This window comes from Saccostrea cucullata, unplaced genomic scaffold (assembly GCF_032062105.1).
Source record: "Saccostrea cucullata isolate Sc308-1 unplaced genomic scaffold, CSIRO_AGI_Scuc_v1 ctg191, whole genome shotgun sequence".
Lineage (NCBI taxonomy): Eukaryota > Metazoa > Mollusca > Bivalvia > Ostreida > Ostreidae > Saccostrea > Saccostrea cuccullata.
This window is the reverse complement of record NW_026935443.1, coordinates 427,889-444,425: the sequence shown is the minus strand read 5'-3', so window position 1 is coordinate 444,425 and position 16,537 is coordinate 427,889. Positions and strand designations below refer to the sequence as shown.

Sequence of the window (16,537 nt, the reverse complement as noted above, 5' to 3'; positions counted from 1 at the left end):
TTTGGTTGCCCCCTTCCCAACTGATATTGCAACACTCCCTCCCCCAAAAAACCTTCTTAAGGCCATGTATATATATGAATTAACATGTATGTCAGATCCAGATATCATATACATGGTGTATATATAACTGCAATTAAATTCAATATCCCGCAAGAATTAATATCATAATATCTATAGTCTGCATTGCTAACTTATGCAATTTTTGAAATGGATAACGAGATTCGAGATAAATGCAGTTTATTTATTGAAAGGTTAAGCAAATACGAAATATATATGCATTCTTTATAGATTGGATAAGTCCATGAAAGTAAAAAAAATATTGAACTTCTGTGTAGCTACCAAGCATTTCTCAGATACTGTCGTTTTACTTTCATTTATTTTCTTACATTGTGGTGAATTTTAAAATGAATTTTGAAAGTAAACATTTCATTCAGTCGTACAAAATTAGATGAAAATACGTATCCCTCATCAATCCACATATTGAATGAAAATACTAGTATTTGATGCATTTGTTGCTGTATGTACACGCTTTCTTCACGATTTATTAATAGTATTGAAACTATAATTTTGATTGGGAAATCAAATTGTTCTTTCAATTCTCTTCTTCTTCTTTTAGCAATATTATTTTGTTGCAGTAGTTGAAGCGTTTCAGAAACAATTTCATCGAAATTTATGACCGAACTTTGAACACAATTTGGTATTTCGAAAGGATCAATTGCTAAAATCTTTTATTATTTGCAATGGTTCAGATACACTAGTAACTTTAATTAATATAATTATATACATTTCGTCAGCAACTACTATTTTATGAGCAAAAGAGACATTTAGGCAAATTTCATTCAATAATTTTTCTGTTGTGAATTTAATTTTAGTACATTAAAGTTGATGCAATGAAATGTTTCTTTAACAGTGCAAAAGAAACCATATTAAACATAATATTATTTCAATATTTAAAAGAAAATTAAAGAATGACAACTAAACATATTCTAAAAAAATTTCCCTGTGATATTGAAGAATAGAGTTTGTCTTAAGACTTGTCTTAAGATTTAGTTTTGTGAAACAGCAGTGACAAATCTTATGATTGTCATAAGTCAGATCTTAAGATGATCGTAAGATCTATCTTAGGACAAATCTTACGATAGGTTTTGTGAATACCCACTTTCATACTGTTGGTTACTTTGTAGAATCCCATGGGCGTTCATTATGACATCAGGGAGCGTGCACCCGAGTTGTATTATGACCACGCCCATCACGGGTTGCATCTACACATAAATCAATATGTGTTTTTTAAATTAAGTGACTTGTACCATAGTTTTCAAAAATCATTCATATGTAAGTCAGCTTAGGAATCAGTCGGACTGGTTCGCGTGATTGAAACATTAAGTGTTTGGTTTCAAAGATTCATTTGGATTTTATATGATTTTACGCTCCTTAGTGTCCTTCTGACCACATCCATCGAATATAGGGTAAGTGATTTGTATACAATACTTTTCAAATTTTGCTACAAATTTTGCCCTATACTCGGCACTCAGGGTCATTGAACAGCGAGGGATCTTCCTGTCAACACCTTCTGCAACACGGGACCTCTGTTTATTCTTTATAGGTCTCCACGTCCCACAGTGGGATTCAACTCCTTACCTCGTGACTCTAGGGCAGGTGCTTTAACCATTGGGCCACGCAAGCGACATACAAATTAAACATATCTAGGCCCGTTTAAAAAGTTTGATTTATGTAATTGAAAAAATAACGAGTTTGGTTTCAATGATATATGTTAATTTGATATGATTTTTGTTCTCGTAAATTTCAATCGTCAAAATTACATACTAGTAATTTAAATTTATTAAGAACTTGGTTTAACTTAAATTTTTGTAAACCTGATACAAACTTTTCCGTGCACAATGGAACGTTGATTGAAATGTTTGTTAGGGGTTATGTATATTTCAATTTAATAAAAATTAGATCTTTGATCGGCTAGATCCGCAATCGAAAAGGTTATTTAAGTACAGTAGTGTACACTTGCTTTTACGTCAAGTATGTACCATGTTTCCTTTGTTGGTTATCAAAAGAACGATATATTGAAATCTACTAAGCTAACGTCACCCTGGTCATTACACTATTTAAAACAAAATGTTTAAAAAATCAAGCAATTTCTGAAGTTTTTTTCTTCACTTTTAACTAAAGTTAAAGTATTAATGGCCGCTTTTAACTGTTATTTATTACAAAATGCTGTATAGAATTGAAAATTTTTACTCCTTTTTACTCTCCTAAATTTGGTACGCTTTGGGGTAAAAACCGTGCATGATCGTTTTATAAACAGTTCTTTTGTCCCTCTCATACCACTGAATAGAAATTTAATGAAAAAACCCACACTTTCACAGAAATCACACCTACTATATTGCCATTGTGCACCTCCTATTTTTACTTTTTGATCTGACATATATTTTGGATTTGCATATGCAAAACATGGAACTGCAATTATATTCATATGGGACTGGCCAATCACATTGAACTCATTGTTTCTCAGTACCTCATTTGTATATAATACAGCAGCAACAAAAGTGGTCAGTCATAGCCCGTTTTATGTCCTCAAAAAAAGCATGTATTATATATTTGTTGTGATTTGACCAGATGGGTTTTTAAATACGTATAAGAAAATTTAAAGAATGGAATTAGTAAGGCTACTCTGCTACTGTTGTACTATGTTATATTGTAGCTACCAATATCATCATTTTATGAAGTAAAATTTGCTTTGTCCGTTCACATGTAATTGTTGTTTTTTTCCATGCGTTTGGTCAGTATTGTCAGTGGTATTGTTGAGTTCTGTATTTCATATGCAAAGTATTATTGATTCCATTGAAATCAAACATCCAGTCGTCCTGATAAAAGATAATCAATAAATAATTTTAGCACGCCCTATCAAGCAAACTGTCACGCTGTTAGTAAAACGATAATAAATTGAGGTCCCATGTCGCAGGTGCTGGAACGAAAAAGATGCCTCACTGCTCAATGGCCCTCAGTGCTGAGTTTAAGGCAAAATTTACAGCTCTCCAACGGCAAGTGATGGCGTCTCTATATGAGTGAAAAATTCTATAGAGGGACGTTTAACACCATACAGTCATTCAATCAATCTTTTCTTTATATTTATCATTTACGAATTTTGGATTAAATACGTTTAGGATAAACATAAATATGGTCAGTTGATAAAGCCTTTTAGTTTTTTCTTTCAAATTCATTAAATTTAATGTGGAATATTTTTTGTCTGTATATAAAAGATGATATAAGGTACTTGTATAATATGTTTTGATAATGTAACTACAGTATCTGCAGCTTTCGTGACTTTTTTTATAATAAAGATATACATTGCTGTATGTTTGAGCGTCTGCACTGTTAGATGTAAGGATTGGAACTGGTAGATCCATTGTTGGACTTTTAAAGTATGAAGGCCATCTTCAAGGTGGAATGAAATCTTACAGCGCCATCATCCTTTACGTTCACTATGGTTTGCCCAAAGACCCCATTAATAATATTTTGGGGATTTAAGCAGCTACAAACAAATATATCTTCATATGAGTGAAAAATTATGCTAGAGAAGTTTAAAACTACAATCATTCTTTTTTTTTTCTGTGTATATTCATCATTGGAAAATTAAAGACTTTTAGGAAAATATTCAGTAATATTTCAGTAAAATTTTAGATCACACTCAAATTCATTAGGTTTAATGTGGAATATTTTCAGAATATCTTGGAAAAGTATATATAAAAGATTTAAGGTAAAATATACCGGTATGAATTTTATAATGTAAAATGGTACAGTATAATATACGTAGGTTGTGTTATCCATTTTTAGCATAATAAAATTGATAATCATGGTATATATCGTTCTTAAGTTTATATTACATTTTTAACACCAAGCTAACCATTGAAATTTGTTTTCACTGTAAACCTACTGAGGTGATTTGTCAAGGTTTGTTTTTTTTTATTGAAATATTAGCGCCATATTTTACGTTATTTAATTTGGATTTGATTAGGAGAAAAAATTCTAGGTGTGAAGATTAATACTTTCTCGGATTTAATCTGTAAATTGAAAATAACTTGCCCAACTGACAAATAGAATTTTTCTTAAGAGTTTCTACTTTTCGAAATGGTATATATAACGTAATAATGTGAAACAATTAACTTCTGAAAAGATATGAACGACTATCGAACGTTAGAGTAGTATGCATTTTCTCAGTTTTCTCCCAAGCCTTCTTGAACATAAAAATTAGGAAGAAAAATGTTTGAATTTCTTCACTTCTTTATTTCTGCTTGTCGGATTGAAAAGAATATCTTTACTTTTTAGCAATATAGTGCACATATGCAGTTTTGAATTCGTAAATGTATTTACAAAATCTATAAATGTGCCACGTACACAATTACCCATTCCTTGGTCCTTACACTTTCTTTGAATCAAGTATCTGTCAGGCTGGTGTAGTCTTATCACAATATGGCATTTGACAAATTAGAAAGATTCCATTACTTATTTCTTCACCTCCCCCCCCCTCCCCCCGCATCTGGCCGTATCTGTGTGCATACTTCATAAAAAATTCATTTTTGGATGAGAATAGTTTAGTACAAGGCTCAGTTTGTTTTGGTATCTAGAGTTTCTCCACTGATTTTGCTGCTTTAATGTCTGGTGGTAGGCTGTTCCACTCTTTCATAGTGTTGCATGACTTCAATATTTGATAGCTTGCTCGAAATCTGACGTATCTTTTTCTTTATAGCAACATTTATTCAAGTAAAATATTGAAGTTATTCTTTTACAAAACTGAAAAGTGGTAGAAAATTCCAGTCATCATCCACGGAGCAATTGTAACCTCTATGTAAAATGTAATGTTTATCTCTTACAAGAAGGTCATCTTTTACAAGATTTATAACAAAGTATAAAATGTATGTTAGGAAGCAATTTAATTTAAGAATAAATGAATTTTATGATCAAATAGACTAAATAATGACAGCAATATAATTAACAAAGACATACATATACAAAAGCTCTACAAAATTCTTTGAATTCAATAAAATATTACTTAAGACATGCATCATTATTTTGATTATTAAATAAATGTTTACAATCATAGTACTGTTTATCAGTTATTACAATATTGTCCACAATAGCCTTAATCCGAATACTTGATTTGAAAATCCTTAACACACTTCAATGTATATCCTTTTTACCAAAAACAGCAAGCTTGAATTCAAAAACAAAACTACAATGCAACGTGGTCAAAGGTACAAAATGTCAAAACAATGAAAGCAATGCTTCTTTAATAAAACATACTCGGTGGAATGGTCATGATATTTTTGTTTTTCCTTCAATAAGCTTAAAAGACAAAAAATCTATGTATCTCATTCACAATAAAATAAATTCTGATGGAGAAAAACGGGGAAATATGTGACACAAAGGATTAATGCTGTGATTGAGAACTGTCTGTTTTGGGAGGACCTAGACGTCGTGTTCTAAGGCTTTGTACTGGTCGGGTTGGGCGGGGGTTTCCATGAATTGGTCAATGATCTGTTGCATGCTCTCCTTCAGTTCCTCTGGGGGGTCCTCTTCCTGTTCTATCTGGGCCTCCTCGTGCACGTACGTCTTCTCCTTGCCGTCTTCAAGCATGGTTCTGGTGTGGATCTCCTTCTTCATGGTTAGTCTGTAACAAATAAAAAACAAAAGACATGAAATCTCAATTTTTCACATACATTTTGTAGAAATACCATAAACAAATGTACGTCACTTTCTAAGTAAAAATCTTCTCCAATACCTCAGACCATTTTCATGATTTTGTACTTAGTAAAATACACACCCTGTTTGAAAGAAAGGAGTCTGGAAATGATATAATAATATAGCCTATATACATTTACCATTTCTTTTAGGAAAAAAAAAACTGTATCTGACGAAAACTAGAAAACAAAACAAAACAAAAAAATAGAGACCAGTCACTTCCCGAGTTAATTCGAATATTGATTGAATTTTCATCGCATGGCCGAAATGCATTAAAGTATAGCATGCAAGAGACTATCATTAATTCCAAACCTCCCATACACACACATGGTAAAAACTTCCATAAAAACAAGCCTTTGGGGGTAATTTACTCGATGCATCGTTTTCAGAGAAAGAGTCATTAACAATTGTCATAACGGAACAGTGCCATTACGAGGCTCAGACTCTACTTTCCTGGCGATACAAACCATCTTCGAATTGATAACGTGATTGTACATGGACAGTTAATTATAATGATATCAATCACTGCTGTCCTGTCCGCATCAATACGCAACAGCAACAGGTTTTCAAATTTTAGAGTTGGCATTATTAAACTATCTATAGCTTACATTGAAAGAAAACTACATATATGCCCGAACTATCAGATATGTAATCTTTAACAGAACAAAATAATGACGTTAAAAAATTCTATTTATTTGAAATGGTACATTTCCACCAGCAAGTAAAAAATTTGAAAGATTATTTGTTGATGCAGAAAGCTTACAATGAGCTATTTTAATTCCATTGGATATTTTCTGAAACCCCCGTCCTTTAATCAATCTATCAACGTTAAACTAGTTTAAACCATTTTTCAAAGCAAGCTGTATTCAGAATTTTTTTCTCTAAAAAATGGGCTTAAAAAGTTGCATACGTCATTTCCACATTAAAACAGAAGCTTGATATTTCTGTTTTCAATTGGGAGTTATTAAGAATAAACACAGACATGTAAAAATGTATCAAATTATAAACACTGAAAGCTTTTATTTTTCTCAGTAAGGATATCAGATATCATCAATTGATAATGTAATATTACCTGTGAGTTTCTATTTCCCCTCCCTCAGCCCCATCAGCGGAATCTTCTGAAATGTTAATATCGATGTAAAATTAAAAAAAAATTCTTTTTGCCTTGGACAACAAGAATCCTTTTATTGCTTTTGATATAGCTTATAAAAACAAGAAACTAAATTTTAAATATGATTGTATCTGCATGTATATCGTTTCATCATTAACAGAATAAATATGCATATACAAGATCTATTGTTTGACGAAAAAACAATTTCCAGGATATTGATTGAAACTTATCAAAATTTGTCCGTTGAATAAATCAGAAACGTGCTATTGCATAGAATTACAAAAGAGTAACATATGCTATTGACAACCTTGCTTCAATTTCGCTCAAAGCAAAGGAAATATGAATAAGAAATCATATTGCTTCGAAATTTTCTGTAAGAAAATGGTATAAACATGCAAAATTAATAAATATACTTACATAAACAGACGTCATGCAGATCTAGTCAATTTTTGAACTATACTTACGCTTTTATAAACAAGAAAATAAAAATTAACAACAGACACTAAATAATCGTCATATGTCTAAGGGTGTACATCGTAGTTCAGTCTTAGTTGGTCATGGCAAAAATTAATAGACCACAATAACAGCATAACCAGTTGTTCCACGAAACAGAAACCCCAAAAACCCTTTTAGATTATAAAGCTAGGTTGGATGGGAACACGGGGAATGGAAAGATTTTTCACTGAACCAACACCTGTACAAAAGCAAAATTACAACACCGAACCAAAGACGACACCATGACAACGCTAACCTTTTCTACCCGTCGGATAGTCGACAATTTCATCTTCCTCCGAATCTACGTTTTCAGGGTCTATGTATATTGGTCCTGACTTTGGGGCTATCAAAATTGATTATTCGCTGATAATAGTTGCAGTTAAATTGACGAGTGGATAATTTAAATGCACAAAAACATCACAGACAACATTTAAACTGAAGACAACTTTACCGAGATATTCAGGTATACCATGCATCAAATCACGGTGCTCAGTGACATCATACTCAACAAAATCATCGTCATCTATCGACGCTATTCTCTGTGGAGCTAATGTAGATAAAAGAACTTGGTCAGTGTCTGTTTAAATCATTTACAGAAATATAGATTTACTCTTAGATAAGGATCTTTAAAACAAAAATAAGTGGCAACCTTTGGAATCTAACATCCTCATTCCATCAATATTGAATTTTTCATTCATGATTAAACACGATTCTAAACATAGAGATAAGCCAAGCTTAGAGTGACACAAATCGAATTTAAACGAATCCACAGATACATCTCATAGGCACACGTTCACAAGGCAACACAATCCAAGTATAAAAATATACTTGTCTCTTTCGACGTGTTGATCTTCTCAGCATTAGTAACAAATTGTATCACTCATTATCTAGAATTATCAGTAGTTATTTTACAGAAACAAATGCACGACTAAAGAGGTTGGGAAGGATCACGTACAGCACGGGGCTATCCATCGATCGATACAAAATTAATCAACAAGCTTACTTTCCCAAGGGTAAATAAAAGAGCTTGCTTTCTATGTTGATTATCAGAATTACGCATTGCACAAAGCCTGAATTTTAGTTAAACATAATACCAACAAGACTAACGACTTATGCAACCTAACACCAATGACTGAAAATTCAATGCACAGTTGTGATGTTGTTTAGGGCAAACTCATTTACATGTATATGCAATTTCTAAATTGAAGAAAAAGTATGTTAAAAGTATGTTAGTCGTTTTGAATTTTTAGTTCTCTATATAAAACAGAAAAGAGAAGTAATTGAATCTAATTCTTAGTAATACTGTGAAAAAGAAAGTTAAAACAACATTTATCTACACACAATACAAATCTGTGAACTGGACATATATCAAACATAATTTGAGTTTATAAAAAAATCAATTATCTCCACTACAAATGAATGCTAACAAGGTACATGTATACAAGATAATTGAACAACACCAATTGTGAAGGCATCTGTAAACAAGAAATAAAATACTGAAACGAAAAATAAATTAATAACGTAAAAAATGAATGCAAATTAATAATGTTTTATAGCTGTACAGATACCCAATCAAGAAAACATATATAAAACCAAAAACGTCTGCTCAAAAGGTAAATTAGGGTGGGAAAAATGATATGGTTAAGCTGCAACCTGGATGAGGCTCAAAAGGTTACTGAAGTTATAAATAACAGTATAAAAATGATTGTGATATAATAGAAATAACAACACCTGAAACAAAAATAAACACTGGGTTTAACAACAAAGTTACCAAAAACTTCTGTTTTGACAAATAAAGCATAAAATTTGTGTAAAAGAAATTTGATTTACACAGCGTCATTTTTTAAAGAAAAACTCATTCGAACCATTTACTTTACCCATCAGGGTTGTTTTTTTCCCTCGTTTCTTTAATTTTTAAGGTAATCATACTTTGAACAGACTCTTTAACTTAAGCAGGCCATATAGGTAAATAGATGTATGTCCGCTGTGTAAAGGAGGCGTAGAAATGAAAATATTATTTATTGATATGGGATACAGAGCATAGCATACACCAACATGCATTGCTAAAATACCTGGATCTGACAGATGACTTCCAAACTTAGCAGTAGCTTTAACTGACGTAGAGGAACGTAATTGCTCACTACTTGTGTAAACTTGGGTTTCAGATAATGATTTAGTTGTGACTGTAGTATTTGTTATTAATGTGACATTTTGGGACTCAACAGTGGTAGTTTCAGTTTTTTCACTATGAGATTCTGACATCTCTGTTACCAGAGACACCCTTCGCTTTTCCTCTTTCATAGCCTCCCACTCTGCCATGGTATAAATCTTTTTCTTTTCCTCATAGGGTCCCCAGGAAAAGGGTTTACTTTGCGCACTTTTATTATCCTCCTCTTCGTCTGACTCATCCCATCCGTAGCCCACATTATCATCTATACGGAAACTTTTCAGAACATTTCCCTCTTGGTCCATTAGAGGCTCTACACCATGTCCGCTTTCACGATAACTGTGATAATTATCTATCAGCCACTGCTTCTCTCGGCGCTTCCTTTCCTCGTAAGATTCTGCAGAGACCTGCATTATTTCTGTGCTTGAATCACTTCGCTGGGATCCTGCAGATTTCATGGTCTCAACAGATGACCTCGAGAAAATAGAACTATCCACACTGTACATAGAAGACTCCATTAAGTTTTCTCTCGATCTCGACTTTGACGATTCAAGTGAATCTAATGATGTCTGCATGATATCTACTGCTTTAGGCCGGTCTTCCTCATCACAGAGAGAGTCCGTTTCCACTTTGTCATCTGCTGTATTCTTTTTCTCAGTTTCTAGCGAGTCAGTTGATTTTTCCATGATGCCTTCCTGTCCAGCAAGAGAATCAGTGTCATATTTGTCTTTATCACTAGAAGATTTTAACCCTAACTGTTCACCCAAAGAATCTGAAGAAATTTTCATTGATTCTTCATCATCACGTAAAGAATCTTCATCACATTCTTTCACGGCTTTTTGATTTATAATTACACTCGATGTTAGGGATGTCAACTCTGATACGTCACCATCTAAAGAGTCTACCTCTGCTTGATCTAATTCTTTTTTGGATGTTTTTTCCTCACTGAGAGAATCTTCCAAGTCTTCATTTTCTTCAGCTTGAAATTTTTCGGTTTTCTTGGATGGTGTCAGATAAGACATTAATCTTGAAGACTTCTCCGATTGAATTTCTTCATTCATTAGTGTCCCGGATTCCAAAATTGAAACAATCTTTTGTGCTTCAGCTTCCAATTCATCTGCTAATGCTAATTCCTGCTCTAATCGCTCAAATTCATTTAGTGACGCAAGGGAGGATGTTTCACTTCGTCGTGTAATACTGTCAACTGAATCCTTCCTCTCAATGTCTTTGTCTAATTTATCAACATCATTTAAAGAAGCCCGAGAACCCTCTTTGTCACTCTCTTTACTGTTACTGTCTGAAGTTATTTTTTCGACAGAACTAGCCGAGCTTGACTGGCCAAGTTCTCTCTCCAATCGTTCAAATTCTGCAAGTGATGAAGTAATTGATATATTGTCTTTTTCATTTTCAATAGAGCTTCTCGAACCTGATGCCAGAATTTCATGTTCTAGCCTTTCGAATTCCAGTAATGATGAAGTAATAGATATGTCATCTCTGTCCGAACTTTTATTAAAAAATTTATTGACACCAGGACTAGGTGGAGGGAAATCCTCTGGGGATCCAAATATATGGTCTGACTTTTCTGATTTTCCATCTTCATTGTCCATGAGCTCAAACTTATCTTCATCTGAATTTTCTGTTATGACTGAAAGTGCAGTTTTGTCCATATACTCATATCGATCACTATCGATTGAAGACTCGCTTCCCTCTTCCCAATCGATAAGAGGCCTATCTTTCTCATCTCGCAAAGCTTTAAGGTCCTCAAATCTCTGCAACAGTTCTTCTTCTTGTTTCCTTTTTAACTCTCTGTGCTTTTCCTCCTCCTCACTTTGTTTCCTATTTATTTCTTCAAACTCCATGACGTCTTCCTGTGTCCAGTCTATTATTGGAAAATCTTCCATTTTCTCATCTTCATCCAAACCAAGAACATCTGAATGGTAGGATGAGGACATTGAAGCAAAATCATCCAAGCGGTTTTCATTTCCATCATCATCGTCTTCTTGATCAACAGGAACAACGGTAGTAAAACTTTCAACACTAGACGTATCGCCAATATCATCTTCTCCAATTTCATGATAAGAACCCCTACTCTTGGATTTACTTTCTATCTGCTGTAAATCTTGACTTGTAGATGGTTGTAGAATTTCCATGTTTGTAGTATCTACTCTTTCAGGGACAGCTTCTGAATGTTGCACATCATCCTTATAATTCTCCTCTAAGGAATCATCACTATCGTATTTATCAACATTTGCAGATGCTGCTACATCTTCTTCAAACTTTGAGTATTCATTGGGAGAGGGTTCATGGTCTGTTTTGGCCTCAGCATTAACCTTAGTATCAATATTCGGGAGAGAATGACTCTCTCCGTAATCTACTTTATCACTGGGAAAAACAACCGTCAATGGCCTTGTTGAAGACGTTATATGGACTTCCTCTTTCTCCTCGCTTTCATCTTTAGATTCAATTTCTTCAGGAATGCAGACTTTCCCAAAATTGCCATGAGTTGATTGATATGAATCTTCCAAGTTACCATCCACTATATCTTCTGGTTCCTCTGGGATACATTCACTTGAAAAAACAATGGTTTGTTGAACCTCTGCTTCTATTGGTACATCAGTGTCAGCATTTGGCTTTTCACTCTGTAATATTTTATTCTCAATTAGTTCTGATTGGTGAAGCGATTCATTATCTTCATCATGATAATGTGTTGTTAATGTGATTCCAGGGATATCTTCAGATATTTGTTTCATAAGAATAGAATGTCTTTGTATTGGCGAAATGTTTTCCCCGATTCCAGTGTCTGACTGGTTGTCTCCATCAGTTGTATCATCAACATCTTTCTTTGTTTTAAAATCATTTTCCTCCTCTAAAAAAATATTTCTCTCTTCGGATACATCGGCTATGTACAGGTCATCATACTTGTTTTCAGTATCAGTAATTTCACTTTCATTTTTCATGTCAAAATTTGACGTTTCTTTCCTTATCCTGCTACGGGCTTCTGTCAATACAGATTCAACAAATTCACTGGCTTGAGCTTCAATTTCATCATTTTTAACAATAGCCTCAGCTTCATCATCGAAAAAATGCTGATTTTTGTCAACCGGCGTCGGTGTACAAGGTCTTTCTAAATCATATGCATCCATGTCCAGATCAAATGGTTCTGAAGGCTCAGTTTGAAACAAAGAATCTTCCCTTTCATCACATTCATCATCATTTAAATTCGTATCCAAAGACTCCTCTCCAATGTTATCAAAATCGTCTTCAAAAGTTTCATCATAGGGACCAACACATTCCGGTTCCATTTTCACAGTTGCAAGTCCGGCGCATTCTTCTACTTCTAATGCCCGTTTGCCATGATAAATATCGGTAATAGTCTTATCATGGTCAAGTTGCTCCTGTTCTACATGAAGTTCTTCACTCTGAATTTTTCCTGAATCTAACTCGGCAGAGTTTTCCGCTTCTTTGCTCACACTTTGTTCAGAAATATCCTCTTCTGTTTGGGATACTAGTGCCCCTGTTACAATTACAGAATCCGATTCCGTATCTGGTTCTTGATGTGCATATTGAGTTGAAGATAATGTCAGTAATGTATTTTCCTCTGATGGCATCTCGAGTCCATACAAAGTCTGATCCGAAGAAATTAAATGTTCTTGACTTGTTATGCCCAATTCTTCTATCATACTTCGTGTTTGAGCTGTTTGTGATTCATACAAAACATTCGAAGTTGAAACAATTCCTGTTGTATCAATGGAAGTACTTTCCATTACTAGTTCATTGTCCGGTGGTGTTGATTTTTCATCATGTGATGCACCTTGAAGCAAGTCTGGCTGAGATGTTATTGGCGAGCAAGATTGCGGTGTTTGCTCGCAATTTACATCTATATCTGGATTGTATTCAACCTCTGTTGGACCATTTTGTAACATGGTGGACGAAGGAGATCGTTCATCAGATTCAACTGCAATTTCCACTAAGTCAGGAAGTGGTTCAGTATTGTGTTGAAGTGAGGGTCCTACTACATCAATTAACGAGTCATCTTCTTTTTCACTTGTTTCACTACTTATGAGTGAAGAATGATCAAATGAAGAATCGCTTTTCGGTGTTATTTGTAAAGCCTGCGATTCTCGTTCTTCTACCGGGAAAGACAATGCCATTGTAACCTTTTCATTTTCTTGCTCCTCATCGCGTTGCGTACTCAATTTGCTTAATGCAACTTCCTCAAAGTGCTCTTTGTAGTGTTCATACCCATCTAATTCACTAGGTGACATTACTTCAAAGGGTGACGACAATGCACTGTCCCTTCCACCATATGCACCTTCTATTTCTGAATCATTCTGAAGATCAATTTCTTGTGGATTAGGGAAGGTATCTGTTGCAATTTTTGTTTTCTCCAATCTGTCTGATGTTTCTTCTTCTTGGCATTCATCTCTTGACTGGGAATAACTTGGCTCAAACATCCGTTTATTTTCCATTTCAAATACATCATCTTCTGGACTCGAAAGTATAGCTTTTGCTGTTGGCGGTGCCACAAATTGCTTTTCGACTGTGTCTGGGGAGACATCGTATGTTGCTACAACTTTTGACACTTGTCCTGAATCAAGGTCATATGATGCAGCTAGAATTGTTGGTTCCATTTCTGATGATGATGTTGAGGTCTTTACTAAGTCTTCACTTGATCCTGATCGCAAATGACATATTTCGCTTTGAAATGTGACATGCTTTTCAACGACTGGTGTCTTTGAATCCTCTTCTTCATCTGGAAAGTCATCTTGAGGTGCTTCATCTATTGGTGATAACTTTTCCTCTGTTGTATCACCACCGGTTTCTGAGGATTCGTATATTTCATTGTCAGCTATGGACTTTCCTATTGATGGTAGTGCCATTGGAAACTTTCCATGTGATGATGCTGGCATTTCCTTGCTTATAAGCAGTGCTTCATCTTTGTCCTTAGGAGAGTCTGCTTCCGTCACAATAATTCCAGCAAGCGGAAAGGTTCCTATCGTTGGTGTTGCTGCTGTTTCAGTAGCGACATCATCTCTTTCAAACAATTCATCGCCAGTTAGACTTGCAAATTCCATTTGATTACCATCGTCAGAAGCGCTTAAAGTAACATCTATCTGATCATCTCTTGTGGAAGTGCAGGAATCTTGGTATTGTATTTGATCTTGCCATTCTTCCTTGTAATGATGTCTTTTTTCCATTATTGATGCAATAACTGTCATTTCATGGATTTTATCAATCTGTTCATGAGGTTCATGAAGGACTGTTCTTTCATAACTTTGCTCTTCGCTTTCATCACTTTGAGAACTTCCTAAGTCTGAATCTTCTGCAATATCTACTATTTTTTCTGCAAAACGAACCTCTTTTTTTAGTTCTTTTCCTTGTGAATTGTGCTTTCCACAAAATAAACTACTTCGTCGATGGACATCGGAGTCTTTCATTTTGTCTCTTCTATAAAAAGACCCCAAGTCGATGCTTTTCATGGCTCTCAAATACTTTTTTTCCGATTCATTTTGTTCATAGCCTTCTGAAAACTGACGTGTGAATTGATATGCACTTTCCCAAGGCATTCTCACGTAAACTCCAGAGTATTCGTCAAAAAATGTCATTTCATTTGTTTCAGAACTACTGTCTGATTCAATATCATCTACATCCTGGTCATCCTCCTCACTTTCTCTTTTATCATCTTTAACAATATCTACATAGCCTCTTTCAGTAAGCTCAAATTGAAATTCTTTTTCTTCAAGATCCTCTGGAGAAATTTCATCAACTGACTGGAACCTTTTTCCTGGTTCCATTGCTTTTGTCTTTGATGTGTCTATAACTAAATTTTCAAAATCTGGGTATTCAGTGTGAAGGCTGGCAGATACTTCTGTCTGTATTTCTGAGGACTGGTCTAAAATGACTTCTTCCTCTGTCTTGTCAACTTCATAGGTGCACATCAGACATTGCTCATCAATTTCCTTTTGTTGTTTCGAATCTCGTTTTTTGTTTATTTCTGACTGCTCTTGCCTAGTTTCTTTAGAAGGAATAAAACCTTGATGTTCTGATGGCGAAGTACCAACAGTACAGGATTCTGGTTTTGAAAGAGATATTTTGTCATGTAAATCGGGTGACTCAATTGAGTAGGCTGGTGAATGTAATTCAGTGGGTGATTCGGTAATGGAGAAAACAGGTTTGTCTGTTTCGAAATGTAAATCTATTACAGGTTTTGGAAAAGTTTTAGCAATAACGGGAGAAAATTGTTCCTCTACGTCAGTTTCATTCAAATTGCTTTCAGTTGCTTCGCAGGCTTCAGCATCTAAATAGTCAGTTAGTTGGTATTTAGTTGGGATTTTAAAATCTGTGTTAAAGTATCCAAAAAACGATGTGTACAATATTAGTTATATTCTACTTCTGTTACTGTTATTATCTTTTCTGGAAGGAAATATTCAAGCAGAATGTTGCATTGAACAAGCAATGGATTTCAAATTACCCAGTGTTTACAAAATTAGAATAAATAAAGCCATTTGTTTGTCGTTATTGAGCCAAGAATATTTCATTTTTATAATAAAAATGTATTCCAATAATATATATTAATTTTAAAACGATTACTTGAAAGTTTAACAGGACAAACAAATGTCTTTGTAGACATTTCTGTGAAAAAAAAAAGATGTGTACCTTCATCAGACGCATCGTCATCATGCTGTGCCACCTCCGAACTGGAGGTACTTATTTTATCATCAACTTTTTCCTCCTCTAAAGCAGCTTTAATTCGTAAACATATCAAGTTATTGTGGGTTACTGAGTTAGTGTTGCACACTTATGATAAACAAACCATGCAAAATTGCATTTTCCTTAAACTTCTTAAACACCCCTAAGTAAACTCTTTTATCCTTAGAATTACTGCTTGACTGATATGCAGAATAGATGTGATTTTTTAAAAAAAATTTCTGCCAAATGAAGTATTTTTTCATAGTAGTACTATCATAATTTGAATCAAAAGGAATGATTTTGAAACATAAGGTTGTTGACCA

The 16,537-nt window shown here is 34.2% G+C and overlaps 2 protein-coding genes across 34 annotated transcripts in view; one reads left to right on the top strand and one right to left on the bottom strand.

Moving 5' to 3' along the window:
• Nucleotides 1-16,537, top strand: part of LOC134242872 (serine/threonine-protein kinase SBK1-like) — a 444,928-nt gene that overhangs the window by 12,766 nt on the left and 415,625 nt on the right. The window lies entirely within an intron of this gene.
• Nucleotides 4,925-16,537, bottom strand: part of LOC134242868 (ankyrin-2-like) — a 98,964-nt gene continuing 87,351 nt past the window's right edge. For 31 of the 33 annotated variants that reach the window (XM_062725046.1, XM_062725058.1, XM_062725057.1 and 28 more), the window contains 6 exons: nucleotides 16,182-16,268; nucleotides 9,430-15,822; nucleotides 7,809-7,904; nucleotides 7,614-7,700; nucleotides 6,824-6,869; nucleotides 4,925-5,680 (listed from right to left, as the gene is read on the bottom strand). In XM_062725046.1, the coding sequence (XP_062581030.1) occupies nucleotides 5,479-5,680; nucleotides 6,824-6,869; nucleotides 7,614-7,700; nucleotides 7,809-7,904; nucleotides 9,430-15,822; nucleotides 16,182-16,268 (6,911 nt within the window). In that variant the 3' untranslated portion in view covers nucleotides 4,925-5,478. The remainder of the gene's footprint in view (nucleotides 5,681-6,823; nucleotides 6,870-7,613; nucleotides 7,701-7,808; nucleotides 7,905-9,429; nucleotides 15,823-16,181; nucleotides 16,269-16,537) is intronic. The other 2 variants (XM_062725039.1, XM_062725047.1) reach the window with 2 other exon arrangements.